General features: G+C 50.6%; 1 protein-coding gene across 8 annotated transcripts in view; it reads left to right on the top strand.

The window, feature by feature from the left end:
• PLCG2 (phospholipase C gamma 2) overlaps nt 1-14,522 on the top strand; it is a 152,481-nt gene that overhangs the window by 69,352 nt on the left and 68,607 nt on the right. For 7 of the 8 annotated variants that reach the window (XM_030297197.1, XM_030297198.1, XM_030297194.1 and 4 more), the window contains 3 exons: nt 3,043-3,127; nt 4,818-4,901; nt 14,223-14,266. In XM_030297197.1, coding sequence (XP_030153057.1) covers nt 3,043-3,127; nt 4,818-4,901; nt 14,223-14,266 — 213 coding nt within the window. Of the gene's footprint in view, nt 1-3,042; nt 3,128-4,817; nt 4,902-12,421; nt 12,573-14,222; nt 14,267-14,522 lie in introns of those variants that run through there. The other variant, XM_030297200.1, reaches the window with a different exon arrangement.

Below are 14,522 nucleotides of genomic sequence, written 5' to 3'. Positions count from 1 at the left end.
AAAAGCATTTAGGCGGTGCCTGACTTAGGTTGGGCACTGACATAGGCTTATTATTGTCCTTCTTGCTCTAAGAAGCCTAGGGTGGTGGAGATGTTGATCCAGCCTCAGGGGGGCAGATAAGTTTCCTGGGGCTGCAAACCCCGGGCAGCATGGTAAGGGCTGCTGGGATGCGGTGCTGTAGGAGCTGGGACCGTGCCAGGCCGACAAGGGAAGATGCCACCATGGTAGAGTGATGTCTTCCAGGGAAGACAGAGGGCCCTTTGTGGCCCATGGCGGGGGTCATGTCTTGTCTTCCCTCTCCAAAGGAATCGCCCTGGGTCCCAACCGGCTGTCACGGGCCGAGCCTGTAGGAAGCAGAGTCTAAAACGTGGGTTTGTGTGTGGGAAGCTTACTGGGCTGGGTGTGGGGGTGGACGGACACCGGTGGGTGTGAAGGGGGTAGGAGGAGATGGGCTGCCATGGTCACAAGCACGGCCTGTAGAGCCGTCCTCCCTTGAGGTCATCAGAGAGCTGCTCACTCTGACCGACTAGTCACTGGATGCTGGATGGGACCCTGGCGAGGCACTCTCTTCATCTCATGACAAGTCCCAGACGGGGAGAGCGGTGAAGTTGGGGCTGCTGGGTTCCTCCCCTCCAGCAGCTGGGGAGTCTCCGTGCTTGTTCTTGCTCAGGGTCAGGCCCTGCATTGCACAGCCACAGGCCCGGGGATGGGGGTGGGAGTGTGGGGAGGGGAGTGGGGTGGCAAAGTCCGGGCACAGGAGCCCAAGGAAGCTCTTTGCCCCCCCCCCCCCACCTTTTACCTGGGGGCTCAGCTGTTGTGCGGTAAGGTGGGACTTCCACAGCCGGTGGATTCAGATGCCCCGTTGCTCAGTGTCTCCTTACCCCAGACCCTGTATTTGCTCCATTGGCTCCCAGCCCCCCTGTGTTGGTGCCTGATGTGGGGAGGGTTCTTGGCCCTGTTTCTGCCTCGAGGTTCTGGGTCCCCAAGGGGACTCTGACCTCTTCCTTGGTCCTAGATGAGCGCTGCAGGGACACCAGCTTGACCAGACCCCCTCCCTGTCCCGTCTCGTGGTGCCAGCCCCTGCTGCTCTTCTCTGTTCATCCTGCCCTGGCCGGGTTCTTCCTGGACACCCCCGGGGGCTGGGTCAGGATGGGGGTCTCAGGCAGCCTGCTTGATTCTGTGCCCAGCCAGCCACTCCTGACATGGGTGCTCTCAGTGTCTCTGGGAAAGCCCTCAGCGCAGGCCCTGGAATAGTGGGGGGTAGGGAAGCGTCTTGCAGGTAAAGGAGTCTGATGTTAGGGGGGCTGTTAGACTGGAGGTGAAACGGCTGGCCATGGGGACACTGAGATGGCCAGAGTCCCACGTAGTCGCCTCCAGGGGCAGCTCCTGAGCAGAACATGCTGCTTCCTTCCGGATGTACCGGCAGAGGCCGAGTTGGCAGCGTTGGGGAAACTGGGCCATTTTGTGCCCGCATCCTGGGCAGGCTCCCTTCCTTGGCACAGCCCTGTCCAGCCTGACGTCTCCAGAACACAGAGCACTTTTTGTTGAGCCCACCAACAGCTCCCGCGGACCACCGTCTCTCACTCTGCCAGACGCTCGGCTCTGTGGCCGCAGGGGTCTGGATCTCATGCCCTTGACCCACCACCCTAACCCCATATACCTCCCCACCGTTCATGCTGTTCCCAGAGGGGAAGTAACACGCGGTGGTTACAGGCAGCTGCCCTGGAGTCCACGTCCTCCACGTCCCAGCGCCCAGCCTCTCTGAGCCTGTTTCTTCAGCTGGAATATGGAGGTGCTAACGGTGTCCACCTCGTAAGGTGGCAGGGCGTCGAATGAGTGTGTGTGTCCCTGTCCCCTGGAGCGGTGCCTAGCATTGAGTATGCGCTATGTCGGTTTCAGCCGTCACTGCTGTTATTATTGCTAGCACGGTTATTTCTTTTTTACTTTTGAAACGTTTTATTTTTGAGAGACAAAGCACGCGAGCAGGGGAGGGGCAGAGAGAGAGGAGGACAGAAGACCTCAAGTGGGCTTTGCACTGTAAGCACAAAGCCTGATGCGGGGCTTGAACTCAGGAACCCTGAGATCATGACCTGAGCTGAAATCAAGACTTGGACGCTTGACCGACTGAGTCACCAGGTGCCCCAGTATGGTTATTTCTTTTTTAAAAAACAATTTTTTTTAATGTTTTACTTATTTTTGAGAAAGAGGGAAACAGAGTGTGAGCAGGAAGCAGGAAAGGGGCACAGAGAGAGGGAGACACAGAATCCGAAGCAGGCTCCAGGCTCTGAGCTATTAGCATAGAGTCTAAAGTGGGGCTCGAACCTGCGAATTACAGGATCATGAACAGAGCCGAAGTCGGATGTTCAGCCGCCTGAGCCACTCAGGTGTCCCCAGTATGGTTATTTCCTTTGCTCGGAATGCGCTCTCCCTTTCTTGGCTCTGAACCTGAACTTGCCACCTGGCCTAGCAAAAAACATGCATGAAGATTTCTGTGATGTGGTCCAGATGACTGTACATTTTGGGATTTGATTCAAACCCAAGCTCTGCCGTCACCCAGCTCTGACCTCGAGCAGTGTGCCCTCCCCCCTCAAACACCACCCCGTGGCCTGTTCTGAACCCTGAGGGTGGGTGATGCTTACTGTGTTGAGGGGTCAAGTGTAGTGAGGGGTTAGGTAACGTTATTGCCTGGCACATCGCAGGTGCTTGAATAAGGTCAGCTCCTTCCCCCTCGCCCTCTGGCCTTCATCGATCTCCCCTTCGTTTGAACCCCTGGGACATTTCCTATCTGCAAAGCTTTCTGGTCACCTGATACCATGTTCTGCTCACCCTGCAAATCTCTTAAGTGACCTGAGTCCACGGCCATCCCTGAAGTGTGGAGACCAGCCTTGCACATCGTGGCATCAGCCCCCTTGAGCCCAAGGTCTCTTGTGTCCGGCCCATCTTCTCACGGGGCTCCTGAGGGTGGAGTGGATGGGAACAGCCGCTCCCCCTACCGTTGAAGCCCCTCGAGGTGGATAGAGCTGGGGTTTCCCTCTTTTGCAGCATCAGCCTCCGGGAGCTGAAGACCATCTTGCCCCTGGTCAACTTCAAAGTGAACAGTGCCAAGTTCCTCAAAGATAAGTTTGTGGTAAGTTTCGTGGCTTGGCCTGGTGATTTTGTGAATTTAGGGTCGCGTAGCCTTTGAGCCCCGCTGAATGGTGCCCAGGAGAATCCTTCACCTCCTGATTCCTCTGTCTCAGTTGAGACAGAGGGACCCCCTGGAGGTCGTAGGCCCATGTTTGCAATCCTAGCTGACAACATCCTCCTTGAGGACCACGTTTGCTGAGCTGCTTGACTTGGGATGTTCCCACGGTATAGCCTTCCCTTTCCCTCACCATTGCACAGCCTGCTTTCCTTCAAGTAACGTTGAACACGTGGGTTTTGTTTTGTTTTGTTTTGTTTTGTTTTGTTTTGTTTTGTTTTGTTTTGTTTTGAAGCTATCATGGAAGGTTCCTTACGTAGGTTGTCAGGGATGTGGCATTTTGTATGCAAGTTCTCACAACATACTTGGAGTTAGCTCTTCTCTGCCCGTCCCCCCACTTCTCCCCACTTCCCACCCACCCCTGCTCCCCGCCATCACTTAGTTTGTTTATGTTCTTGCATAATGGAGCTTTTGGTAGATCTGTGGCAGGTGGTGACTCTAAGAGTGGGGGTGTAGAGTATGGCAGGGGGGCTTTCTTGAGTGCATAAGAACGGAGGTGATAGGTAGGCACCCTATGTGGTGCTCTGAGAGGTCCCGACCCTTGTCACGGAGCCCAGTGACTCTCCATTCCGCTGGTCCCAATTGCAGGACTCACACAGCCTTGTCAGTGGCAGCCCCAGGTACAGGCTTCCTTAGCCAAGAATGTGCATTCATTTCTGTACCAGTGAGCTCTTGGAAGAGTTAACCCACCTTATGGCTATCAAGCCATCTTTCGACCTGCCTAAAACATTCCAACTATTCTAAGAAGGCAGAAACAGAGGCGGGAGAAGCATTCACCATTGATGACCACATCATAGGAATCTTTATATTTTTAAAAAATGCATTTATTTATTTTGAGATAGAGAGCATGCGCTCCCTGAAGGGGCACAGAGAGAGGGAGACAGAGAATCCCAAGCAGGCTCCCTGTTGTCAGCGTGGAGCCCGACATGAGGCCTGAGGCCATGAACCATGAGATCATGACCTGAGCCCAAACCAAGAGTCAGACGCTCAGCCGACTGAGCCACCCAGGCAGCCCCCTGGAACCTGGCTCTTTATCAAGCCTTTACTGAGCAGGCGATACGTAGACCTTACTGATTTGGTTTCAGGGAAGTCCTAGGGAGGGTAGTGGTAGTTTTCCCATTTTACAGATGAAGAAACTGAGGGTCTGAAAGGTTCAAGTAAATGACCCAAAGCCATTAAGCAGTTCAGGGGACAAGCCTTGACTGGAGTTGAACTCTTGAGTCCAAAGGCCTGGTTAGTTTTCCCTGGCTTTTAGAATGACCTGTATGTACGGACCCTGCTCTAGGTCTAGATTTGGAAATGTCTCCTGCCCCCAGAAAGTATTACTGCCCTTGGGATTCTGGCCGAGACTCTTTTATTTTGGGTTTCAAGGCCAGGGCCTTACCTGGTGGGACTCCTGGTGGTTATGTTCTCTAGGCAGATAAATTCGGAAACCTGTGAACAGTTTGACTTCAGAAGACTGTGAGTTTGCTTTCAGCCAGTGCTGTCGAAGGGCGGTCCTGCCTGTTAATAGTGGAGCGGTGTTCTTGTACGGAACCTCAGAGACCGAGTGGTTACTTTTTCTTTTAATTTACAGGAAATCGGCGCTCACAAAGATGAACTCAGCTTTGAGCAGTTCCACCTTTTCTATAAAAATCTTATGTTTGAGCAGCAAAAGTCGGTAAGACGATTCTTGGGCAAATGATCAATGATGTTTTCGTTTCCCCTGTGTGTCAAAGTCCAGCACGCTTCTAAGAAACCCACGAGAAGTGTTGAGTGTCCCTTCTAGTCAAGGAAGTAGACCGTGGGAGTGGCTGCGACACACTGTTTGTGTCCGTTAGGTTGGCGTGAGAGAGCTGTGGGGAGATCGGAGCGGGGGGGAAATGGCTCTCTCATACCTTCCTGGTGGGAGTGTGACAAGTCTCATTGGAATTTAATCTGAGCCTGTTAAGTTCAGCTAACTCCACTGCATGATCTCATTCTGCAAAGGAAATTTATCAAATTATGAAGAGTGAACCATCTCTGGGTAGAGGGGTTATGTGTGTGTTCCTTCTTTTTATGCTTTTATTCATTTTTTAATGAGAATAATTTTTTATTCGGATAATATTGCCATTTTAAGATAAGATGTGCATACATTTTGACCTGACGGTGGCATTTTGGGGACTCTGTTTTAGACAAATGAGGGCACTGGGACCTAGGAAGTGAGTGGTAGGGTGTTTACTGCAGCATTATTTATGCCAGCAAAATAGCTGGGAGCCTTCTGCATGCGTCTCAGGAGAGAAATGGCTGAGTGAACTGTGGTCCATCCATAGCACACAGCATCATGCGGCCGATTACGAAGCCTGAATCTGTGTGTGTGTCGATCTGGAGGGATGTTCATGGTGTTTTGTGAGCAAAACCAGCAGCAGATTCACGTGAGGAGCCAGGTGTGATAAAAAACAAAACCAAAACCTGCGTAGAGTAATCCCCCTCCATATGTCTATGTGTGTTTTTATGTTTAATGTTGATTTCGTGTATGTGCTGAAGGGGTTTAGGCGGATGGGCAGGAGAGATCACTGAATTTTTCTTTGCACACCCCTGTTTTCTCTGACTCATTCCAAGGAGTACATTACTTTTGGAATAAAAAGAGAGTCCCATAGGGGCGTCTGGGGGGCTCCGTTGGTTAAGCATCCAGCTCTTGGTTTCTTCTCAGGTCATGATCTCGAGGTTCGTGGGATCGAGCCCCGCATCAGGCTCTGTGCTGGCAGGGTAGAACTTGCTTGAGATTGTCTCTCTCTGCCCCTCCCCTGCTCTCTCTCTCTCTCTCTCTCTCTCTCTTTCTCTCTCAAACATACGTTTTAAAAAATCCCATAAAGCGTAGAGCTTAAAAAGAAGGATTGTTCGGTGTAGTGCATGGAGCACAGTGCCTGGCAGGCAGCACTCATCCCACAAACAGGAGGTTGTTGGGGAAAAGGGCTTTGCAGGTAGCAAGGGTGGGTCCAAAGCAGGGAGAACATAGGACTTGGAGCCAGAGGATCTGCTTTCTCCTATGAGCTGTGTGATCTGGGGCTGGCCACGCGTGATTCTCAGCCTCAGTCTCTTATCTGTGTAATGGGGGCAGGGATTCCCACCGGGCTCTAGGGACCATTGCATGAGGGCTGGGGGTGGGGCAGTCAAGAGTGCAGGCATTTTTAAGTGATGAGCATGAAAATCATGAGAAGACACTTATTAATTGCCTTCTGCATGCAGGCCTGCAGGTGGGCACGGGGTGAGGCTTTCTGATGGGTGCCTGCTGGCCATCTGCCTACATTGGGAAAAAATACATTACTTAATAGAGTAAAAAAAATCTACTTTACTGGGGTTGTTTTCATATATTACTTCTTGATTTGCCAAGGAGAGTAGGAAGACTATAAGCTTTGGGGATTGAAAGACCCGGATGTCGGCCCCTAAATTGGCCTTGGCTGACCAGGTGATTTTGAGGAAAGACACCTTTTTGTCTTTCATTCAGCCACGTTTATAAAATAAAGGTATTCCATCAAGCCGTTGCTTATAAAACTTTAAAAATTATGTAACTTTCCTCCTCCTATTTTTTTAAGTTTTTTTATATTGTTATTCTTATTTGAGAGAGCGATAGAGAGCAAGCAGGGGAGGGACAGAGAGCGAGGGAGACGGCATCCCAAGTAGGCCTCACACTGCTAGCACAGAGCCCGATGTGGGGCTCGAACTCACAACCTGCGAGATGATAACCTGAGCTGAAGTCAAGAGTCAGATGCTCAATGGCCTGAGTCCCCCCAGGCACTCTGTTCCCCTTTTTTATACGAAACCTTAAAAAAAAAAAAGCTGGGGCGCCTGGGTGGCTTAGTGGGTTAAGCGTCTGACTTCGGCTCGGGTCATGATCTCACGGTTTGTGAGTTGAGCCCTGCGTCGGGCTCTATGCTGACAGCTCAGAGCCTGGAGCCTGCTTCGGATTCTGTGTCTCCCTCTCTCTCTGCCCCTCCCCAACTCGTGCGCTCGCGCTCTCTCTCTCTCTCTCTCTCTCTCACAAAAATAAATAAACATTACAAAAAATTTTTTAAAAACTGCATACAAGCTGATCAAAACACTTCTTAGGCCAAAATCTGTAACTTTGATTTATAATCAGTTCTTGAGAACAGTGAAAATCTTTGATGACAATGCACAAGTGAAATCCATAATGACAGTTGCAGACAGCAATTGTCTGCAGTTGACCGGGATTGAAAAGAAGCTTGATTCACTCCAGATAAGTAGTTGCAAACAATTGTTTTTATAGTCAGTTGCCTTGAAATTTCAGGATGCTGTCTCATCAGACAGATGGCAGGCAAAGCTTGAGAACAAGGTTTGCACAAAAGCCGTTTAATCTGCCCGCACAGGTTAGCCTGCTGGCGGTCTGTTTCCACTGTGATAAAATTCCACCTGAGACTTAATTCAACCTGCACTGTCATTAATGTCCCTTTTTAAGGCTAATGCGTGTGTGTTTGAGAGGGAGAAGGAGGAGAAAGAAAGTTGAGTCTGATTTCTGCAGAATCCCTGAATCCTCTGGGGGTGTCTTTGATTGCCCGGTTTTGGGTGGGGAAACGCCCCATCTGTTACCAGAGGCTGGCTTCTGTTGGCCAGAACGCCACCTTCAGCCTGCATTCTGTTGTCCTTGGCCTAATGGTTTAAGTGTTTCTTGAAATGAATTGCCTACATTTAAAACTCAAGAAGTTTCATATTAATATCTAGATTTTTCTGCTGCTTTAAAAAAAAATGGACATCTGGCTATCTCTGGGTCCTTCCTGAGTTCCCCACGGGGATGTATGAGTAGAAAGGAAGCGTGCATTCTCTGGTTTGCCCCAGCTTTCACCCACCACCCATTTCTCTCTGCTAATTTACCTTGCCTACCAGGCCCCACCACTTGATCTCCACCACTGGAGGGTGTAACTGGCTTGGAATTTGAATAACAAAACCCCAAGCTTGATAGATAGTTAGTGGCCAGCTTGAGAAACCTCACTAACTCTTGTGTAGGTAAATGCCCCTCCCCTACTGTTATCATATAATTTACTTCCTGGGCTCCTTGCTGGCTGCACAGAGGAGAGAAAAGCAATAGATATATGCTTACAGGCTCAGCTGGATTTCCTAGGCTCTTCTGGGGAGAGAGGGCTGTTTAGGGTGATGGACAACCCCCAAGCCTAGACCCAGGAGTGGGTTCGTGCTCAGCAGTACCTGTAGGTTTCCAGCTTGGGGTAACCAGTTCCTACTTGTGTCTAACCACCTGCTTACATCGCTGCTGTCAAGCCTCAAAGCTTCTAAAATTTGGGTAGCAGCAGGAAGAGAAGAAAGTTAATCCCATGTGTTTCCCCGGGTGATGGGCCTCTAACTAGGCTGTACTAACAATATTATAAAAAAAGATCCTTAGCGAACCTTTCCTAAGTGTGAACTACACGCTGGGTGCTGTGCTAAGTGTTGTACGGCTCTTAATCCTCTTCCCAACTGTACAAGACCTACCATTATTAGCCCCATTTTACAGATGAAGAAACTGAAGCTCAGGGAAGCTACTTGCTGGAGGTTATACAGCTAGGATTTGAACGCTCCTCTGCCCGACTTCAGTGCCCAGCCACTGACACGACTTCTTTAATTTTTAAAATGTTCTCACGAAAGGGAATGTCAAACACGTATAAGCAGAGGCAATGGTACGCGAACCCTCCGTGGACCATCACAGCTTTAGCGATGATCAGCTCATGGCCATCGGGTTTCATCTTGCCCTTGCCCACTTCCCTCTGCTCAGGTGATGTTGAAGCAAACCCAGCGTCGTATTGTTTCTTCCTTAAATGCTTTAATACCCAGCTTTGTAACTGCTGCCTTGCTGCCTCCCCACCAGACAAGCCAAGTCCCCCTTGGTCAGTGATGGTGGGGCATCGGGCATCATCAGCGAGGACGGCTGGCTGGTTTCCTTCCTGCTGTTGGTCCGGGACTTGAGTTTCACCTCGGTGGGGTGTGGCGTTCAGGTTGCTGTTTATCTGTCTGTTTTTACGCCCTGCCCTTTCAGACGATCCATCCTCTGGACCCTCCAGTAGATTCCTTCGGAAATGTGCTACGGTTCCTCGTTAGCCGGATAGCAATATCACGTATGATGCAGTTTCTGGGGCTCAGGCGTTCTGGCACGCGTTGGCTGGATTTTCTGCTCTGGGGTCTCACAGGCTTTTAGCCGGGGGCTGTGGTCTCATCTGAGACTCAAGTGGGAAAAGATCTGCTTCCAAGCCCATGAAGTTGTGGAACCTTTAGTTCCTTACAGGTGTAGGATTGAGGATTGAGGGTTCAGTTCCTTGTTGTCCAGAAGCCACCCGCAGCTCCCTGATGGATGGGGCTCGCCTACATGGCTGCTGGCTTCCCCAAAGCTGGCAAGACAGTTGCTCACTCGTATACGGCATCATCATGTAGTCATAGACGTGTAATCGCGTGCACCCGTGACTTTTGCAAGTGGCAGGGATAATGCAGGGCTGTGAACACCGGGAGGAGGACATCCTAAGGCCGTCTTCAAAGCCTGTCCACCAAGGGTTCCCATAAACCCAAGATTTGAAGTTGCTCTCCAGCGGCTCACAAGTAGTAATCACACAAACTGTGTCCCGTGCCAGTCAGAGAACAAGTACCCTCCCACCTGTGCAGGGTACCAGAAAACAAGCACTCACTGCCTCCTCCCGCCCATTACCATCCCCACGGGGTCTGAATGCAGGCATCCTCTCTTGCTTGTTTGCCTGTTCTAGAAAACAGCTGTAATTTTTTTTAAGGTGGCAGTAATCTTCCCTTAGGGGAAGATTCCCTACTAACACTTCCCTGAGTGTTGCTTGTAGCTGAGAGCAGCCTTAAGTGTCCACACACTCAGTCTTGTCTGTTGTTTGGGGGTGACAGCACCCATCCTCCAGGCTCGGTGAGAGGGTTAAAAGGGCTCAGAGATAGCGGTCACCCCACAGAGTGTCCTGCACACAGCTGGCCCCCAGAACAGCCTTTCATGAGGCAGAATGCCACACGGGGGAAGGAAGCGCTGGCCTTTGGTGCTCCCGCTCTCTGTCCTGCTTCAGAAAGACCATCTCGGTCAGAATCGGTGGCTTTCCCAGAGTGTCCTCTGACCGCTCACCGTATTGAAGCAGATGACCGGGCAGCACTTGATAGGAAATTCATTTCTGATGTTTGACTAAATGGTATTATAAGCAAAGTAACGTTTTGTCTATTACTTAAAAGTAAGAAGCACGTACAAAGAAAAAGATAATTGAAAAGCCTGCAAAGCTTCTACGATTATACCTGGGATTATACTTTTGGTGGAAAGATTAATGTTTATTCTTCTGGGTTTTACATGGGTGTGAGCGTATGACAAGGGAGTCACATTCTGTGACGGTATGCTGGCTGAGGCTTCCAGGGACAGGGAATGTGGCACATTATTCGAATTGGCAGCGAGGAGGGAGAAGGACCCACCGTGCACACGTCGGCAGTGACCCTCTGGTTAGCTTTTTCTGTCACTGCCACTTTCCCCTTGGCCTCCTGGAACCAAATGGCTCAAATGAGCACAGAACGCGTAGGCTGAGTTACAGCCTGGAGGGTGCCCCTGCCATATGGGGAGACTCAACTCCTTGACCTCGATTCCTCTGGGCTCTTGCTTCTGTGGTCCCCATCCTTGGCACGGCCCCTTCCCTTGTCTAGCTGTAACTGCCTCTTCTCCTGGGACTCAAAAGTCAGAGGTGACTTTTTTCGTAGCCTTTAAATTTTTCCTAGAGAAAATTAATTGACCCATTATTTTCAGCATTCATTCAACAAATGTTTGAGCCAAGAGGGCCCAGTGGTTAAACAAAACAGACATCTCTCTTGACCTCATTGATCCTTTGCTGGGGTGAGAGGGGTCAGGACATCACCCAGAGTCACACGGGGCCCCCGACATCCTGGTTTAGTAGAATTTGACCACATAACCCTACACGGTAATGGTAACATAACCTAATTGCTGTCTCTCCACTCTGTGTGCCTTGCAGCATCTAGAATATTCTTCTCTCATTGCTAGGATGTCATTATTCACTTTGTGTGCATTTGCACGTACTGTGAAGGCCACTGGAGATGAACCAAGGTGGATGGGGGCTGAAATTCTGGCCCCTTGACATTCTGGGTATGTCATGTGAAAACAGCTGCTCATCCTCCTGGAGCCTGTTTTTTGTTGCCAAAGTGGGCTTCGCTTTACTGTCTTCTGGGTGGGATGGGTGCCGGGGGTAACTGAGGTCGTGGCTGCCTCGTGTCAGCTCCTGACAAGCCATTAGTTTGTCAGGGCTGCCGCAGCAGACCCCAGCTAAGTGGCCGAAGAGAACAGACCTCTGTTCTCTCCCAGTAAGGGTGCTGACACCACTCAGCTCCCACTGAAGTCTCGGGGGGAGAATCTCCTTGCCTCTCTCCCCACTTCTGGTGTTACCTGGCCGTCCTGGGCGCTCCTGGCCTTGGAGACGCATCGCTCCAGTCTCTGCCTCCGTCATCACGTGGCCGCCTTGCCCTGGTCTGTGCCGGCCTCCAGGTGTCCCTCTTTATAAGGACTCCAGTCATTGGACTAGGGCCCACCGTAATCCAGCAGGACCTCACCTTAACTCGATCACATCTGCAAAGACCCTATTTCCAAATAAGGTCCCATTCACAGGTGTGGGGGGCTTAGGGCTTGCACAGATCTCTCAGGGGACGCATGTAACACCTGCTGTACCGTCTTCCATCGATAGAATGCCCTCCTTGACGCATGTCCTCTGACTGCTGCCTCATTTCTCTGCCCCGTAGAGTGACCTCTTGCAGGAGCGCCATCGACCTTGCTGTCCCCCTTGCCTCCCTCCCTGCCCCAGCCATGTTCCATGCTTCTCACCCCACGGCAGTTGATGTTTTCCTAAGACCAGTGACCTCCACATCAACAGAGCCACTGGTCGGTCCTGTGGCCTTCATCTTGCCCGCTCCATGGCGTAGATCACTGGTGACTCTCTCCTGGATATCGTCACTTGGCTTTGAGACACTGTGCTGTCTTCATTCTCCTCTTACCTCACTGTCTCTGCACTCACACGTTCTTGGCTGGGTCTTTGATTTCTTCGTGTCCAAAGGTTGGTGCGTCCCAGGCAGGGCCAGTGTCTCACCGGACTTGCCCATCTCACTGCCAGCTTGCTTTGCATCTCCTGCTGGAATGTTCGGGAGAGGCCTGGTGACACTCCTCCCCTCCCCCAGTCTTCACTGCAGCGAATGCGTGACTGGCCACGCTGCTGGATGCGCCCGCCCAGGAATCTTCGCGCCTTCTGTCTTCGGTTCCCCGTCACCCCTACCCCCAGGCCTACGCTCTTGCATTGGGTCTGTGAATTCTGTTTCTGCGACCCAAGAGGTGAGCCTCAGGCTGGTGCTGTCTGCCTTTTTGCCTCCGGTCTACCCCCTGTCCCACTCCGTGCCCTGTGGGGGGCTCATTCCCACAAACTCATTCCCAGGTGCTCTGCCACCAGGTTCAGCAAATGGGCGGATAGGGATGGGGGTACAGGCGTGCAAGAGGGGAAGCTGGGGTGTTTCCCCGTGTTTTCTGGCTCTGGAGGCCTCTCTGAAGTCGGGGCACCCCCTCCTTTGGCCCCACTGCCCGCCTGGCTGAAATGGGGTGGAGCTTTTTTTGTGTTTCTTGAAAAGAAGTAAAGGAAAAGACTGGCTTTAAGGATCTCATAGCATAGATAATTGAGGATAAGTCTAGACCCGGCTTTCTCCAGGTGGAAGGAAACCAGTCTCGGGGTTTGGGTTTAAAAGGGATCTGGCCTGAAGCGCCGTGTCGATCTAGCGATCTAAGTGCCAAACATCCAAATAACAGCACGCACTGCCCCAAATCCCTTTTTTTTTTTTTTTTTAATTTAAGAAATAGCTATGCTGTCAGTTACACATAAATAAAAGGGAGACTTGTGAGCTCTTCTGAAAGCGGCTCTTAACCTTTTTGGGTGACCCATTTCTTTGAGATGCTGATTAAAGCTGTAGATCATCTTTCCAGAAATAAAAACACATACGTGCACAGACTAACGCAGACCTCCTGATGCTTCCCAGGGGCCTGTCCATACCTTCTCTAGAACATTGATTTTCCTTGTATCATCCTGGACTCCAGGCAGTTTGGCTAAAGGACTGGGGAGTCTAGACTGGGAGTTGTAGTTCTATCATTAGCGTTTGTAACATGCCAGTGGCTACGTGTCCGTTTGTGCCCTGAATTTCTCAAATGCTTATCCAGTCATAGCCTGATTAAAAATTATTAAGGTAATGCTACCTAACCGGAAGCACACACGGTATGGGGGGTGCGTGTGTGGCCATGAAGGGCAGGACCGAAGCTGCCCAATATTTCTTTGCTTCTCTCGAATCTGAAGATGAAAAATTAGCTCGCTGCAATATTACCGATGGGAAATGCAGCAGTGAGGGTGTAGAAAAGGTTATGCATTCTCTGGTGGGGGCACTGGTCGGGACAGTTGTTGGGAGAAGAGTTTGGTGAATCTGTCAAAGTTAACAGGCACACACCGGACCCAGGTGCTTCCCTGTGTACCCAATGGAAATATTTTGTGCGGCCGGGCAAAAATACACAGATACGCGGACACTCTTTGTAACGCTGGGTCTAATATCAGAACATCAGTGATGTACGTGTTATGGAATACATTGTGGGTTTTCATAGTAATGATGCAGGATGATTGAGGAGCAGAATAATAAATAAAGCCTAAAACACAGCTAAAAGCTTGGAGACATGGATGTAATATGATAGGATGAGGTATAATTAAAATGAATATCCACTAAACAGATTCTAGAAGGCAACCTACCAAATTACTAAGATTGATTGCTTCTCAGGAATTAGACTAAGAAGGGGGCGAAGAAGACTTCTACCTAAGTTTCTGTCATATTCAAATATTACAAGTCATGCCAGTTATAATTGTTTAATTAAAAAACCCTGTCCATTTGCATGAAGTGGCTTGACTTGTCTCATGTTCTTATTTTTTGTGTGTTTTCCTTCTGTTTTCTCTTTCAGATTCTTGATGAATTCAAAAAAGATTCTTCCGTGTTCATCTTGGGGTGAGGCACCTCTTCTGGGTTATTGTTGTTCAGGGCGGCTGTGTTGGGCTTGGGTGCCCGTGTGGGTCCTCCCAGCTGGCTCCAAGGTGGGGGGGGCACCTCTGTGGGCACGCGCTGATCTCCACAGGGGCAAAGTCTGTCATTGGGAAATTGGCTGTCCTGAGCCCGTGGCATGGATAAACGTGAACAACAGCAGGGTCTGTGGAGTGGTGGGAGGGTGGGCCAGCAGGTTCTGCCGAGAACCCTGTATGCTTTA

The sequence above is a fragment of the Lynx canadensis genome, chromosome E2 (assembly GCF_007474595.2).
Source record: "Lynx canadensis isolate LIC74 chromosome E2, mLynCan4.pri.v2, whole genome shotgun sequence".
NCBI lineage: Eukaryota > Metazoa > Chordata > Mammalia > Carnivora > Felidae > Lynx > Lynx canadensis.
Note: the sequence above shows the minus strand (reverse complement) of the source record. Positions and strands in the feature narration are given on the sequence as shown.